Source organism: Phaethon lepturus, unplaced genomic scaffold (assembly GCF_000687285.1).
Source record: "Phaethon lepturus isolate BGI_N335 unplaced genomic scaffold, ASM68728v1 scaffold17059, whole genome shotgun sequence".
NCBI classification, from domain to species: domain Eukaryota; kingdom Metazoa; phylum Chordata; class Aves; order Phaethontiformes; family Phaethontidae; genus Phaethon; species Phaethon lepturus.
Window position 1 is genome coordinate 1 of NW_010562933.1, and position 1,639 is coordinate 1,639.

The 1,639-nt window shown below is 58.9% G+C and overlaps 1 protein-coding gene across 1 annotated transcript; it reads left to right on the top strand.

The window, feature by feature from the left end:
• The first annotated feature begins 81 nt into the window (after window positions 1–81).
• Window positions 82–1,631, top strand: LOC104626514 (hemoglobin subunit beta). The gene is made up of 3 exons (XM_010294455.1): window positions 82–232; window positions 349–571; window positions 1,503–1,631. The coding sequence occupies exons 1-3, from the start codon at window positions 141–143 to the stop codon at window positions 1,629–1,631; spliced, it is 444 nt and encodes a 147-aa protein (XP_010292757.1). The 5' UTR covers window positions 82–140.
• The last annotated feature ends 8 nt before the right edge of the window (window positions 1,632–1,639 follow it).

A 1,639-nucleotide genomic window follows, 5' to 3' on the forward strand; every position in this document is an offset into this window, starting at 1 on the left:
GGGGCAGAGGAGGGGCCCGGCGGAGCGTATAAAAGTGGGGACGGGGAGAGCCGCTCGCCAGCGTGCGACCCCCTTGGGAGCAAGAGCCGAGACTTCCTCCGTACCTGCCGGCAGCCACACGCTACCCTCCGCCCGCCACCATGGTGCACTGGTCAGCCGAGGAGAAGCAGCTCATCACCAGCGTCTGGGGCAAGGTCAATGTGGCCGAATGCGGTGCCGAGGCCCTGGCCAGGTAGGTCCAGCTCCTGGGCATCTGCTCAGCGGCACCCGGGATGGAGAAAAAATGGCAATTGCATTTGGGAGCTTTAACGTGTCTGTGTCTGCTTGTGTCCCTCCATCTCTCCCCAGGCTGCTGATCGTCTACCCCTGGACCCAGAGGTTCTTCGCCTCCTTCGGGAACCTCTCCAGCCCCACTGCCATCCTCGGCAACCCCATGGTGCGCGCCCACGGCAAGAAAGTGCTCACCTCCTTCGGGGATGCCGTCAAGAACCTGGACAACATCAAGAACACCTTCGCCCAGCTGTCCGAGCTGCACTGCGACAAGCTGCATGTGGACCCCGAGAACTTCAGGGTGAGCCATGCCCCTGACTGGGGACCTGTCCTCCCCACCGCGCCTCTGTGGGCAGCTTCTCCCTTAACCCGAGCCCTGCCATGTGAGGGGTTTACCCTGCGTGCTGGTGCCGGAGGAAGAGGGGCTGGCGGTTGGGGTGAGGGGAAGACGCAGGAGAGGGACAGAGAGGGAAGGGACAAACCTGCAGCTTGGTGGGAGAGCACCGAAGGGGCTGAGGGGTGATGGTTACGGAGAGGTGGTCTGGAGGGTGCAAGCGAGGATGCACAGGAGAGGGGAAGGCGGTGAGGAGGTGGTTTCGATGCGGAAAGGGAGGGGGAGAGTAAAGCGAAAGCAGTTGCTGAGCAGGAAGAGGTTTGAGCCAAGGGGAAGGCGAAGGAGCAAGAGTGAAGTTTGGCACGGAGGAGAAAGGAGAGATGGGTGAGGAGCAAGAGATGGAGGCTAGATGCCAAAATCAAAAACGGAATGGGACCTAGAGGGAGAGGAAACTTTGGCTCCCGCATCTCTGCAGCTGAGAGTTTCCCAGCGGGGAATTAACCCTGACATTTGTCACTGGGGCTGGCAGAGATCCCCCGTGTCAGCATGAGCTCATTGTTCGTGCCAGGGTGCTTTGCAGTGCCGAGTGCCGGCTCCCTGCCACGCGGCAGACGCTCAGCTGGGTGTTCTGCTCGGGAGAAACTTCCAAGTGAAGCTAGAAGGGAGAAAGAAAAATTTAATCAACAAAATCTCTGGGGAATTTTTGGTTACTCTCCCCATAGCAGTAGCAGAACCCGAGAGCAAAGAACAAGTTTAAGGTACATCTTAAAAAGGACTTCAGGGAGATTTTTAAGCCAACAAAATGCCTGGAGGTTGCCCTGGGTTTAATGCGAGTGCTTGCATGGGGATCTGCAGGCTCCTGGTCATTGCTAACGCAAGGGTGCTCTTGTCCCCCCAGCTCCTGGGTGACATCCTGATCATCGTCCTGGCCGCCCACTTCACCAAGGATTTCACTCCCGACTGCCAGGCTGCCTGGCAAAAGCTGGTCCGTGTGGTGGCCCACGCTCTGGCTCGCAAGTACCACTAAAGTGTCAG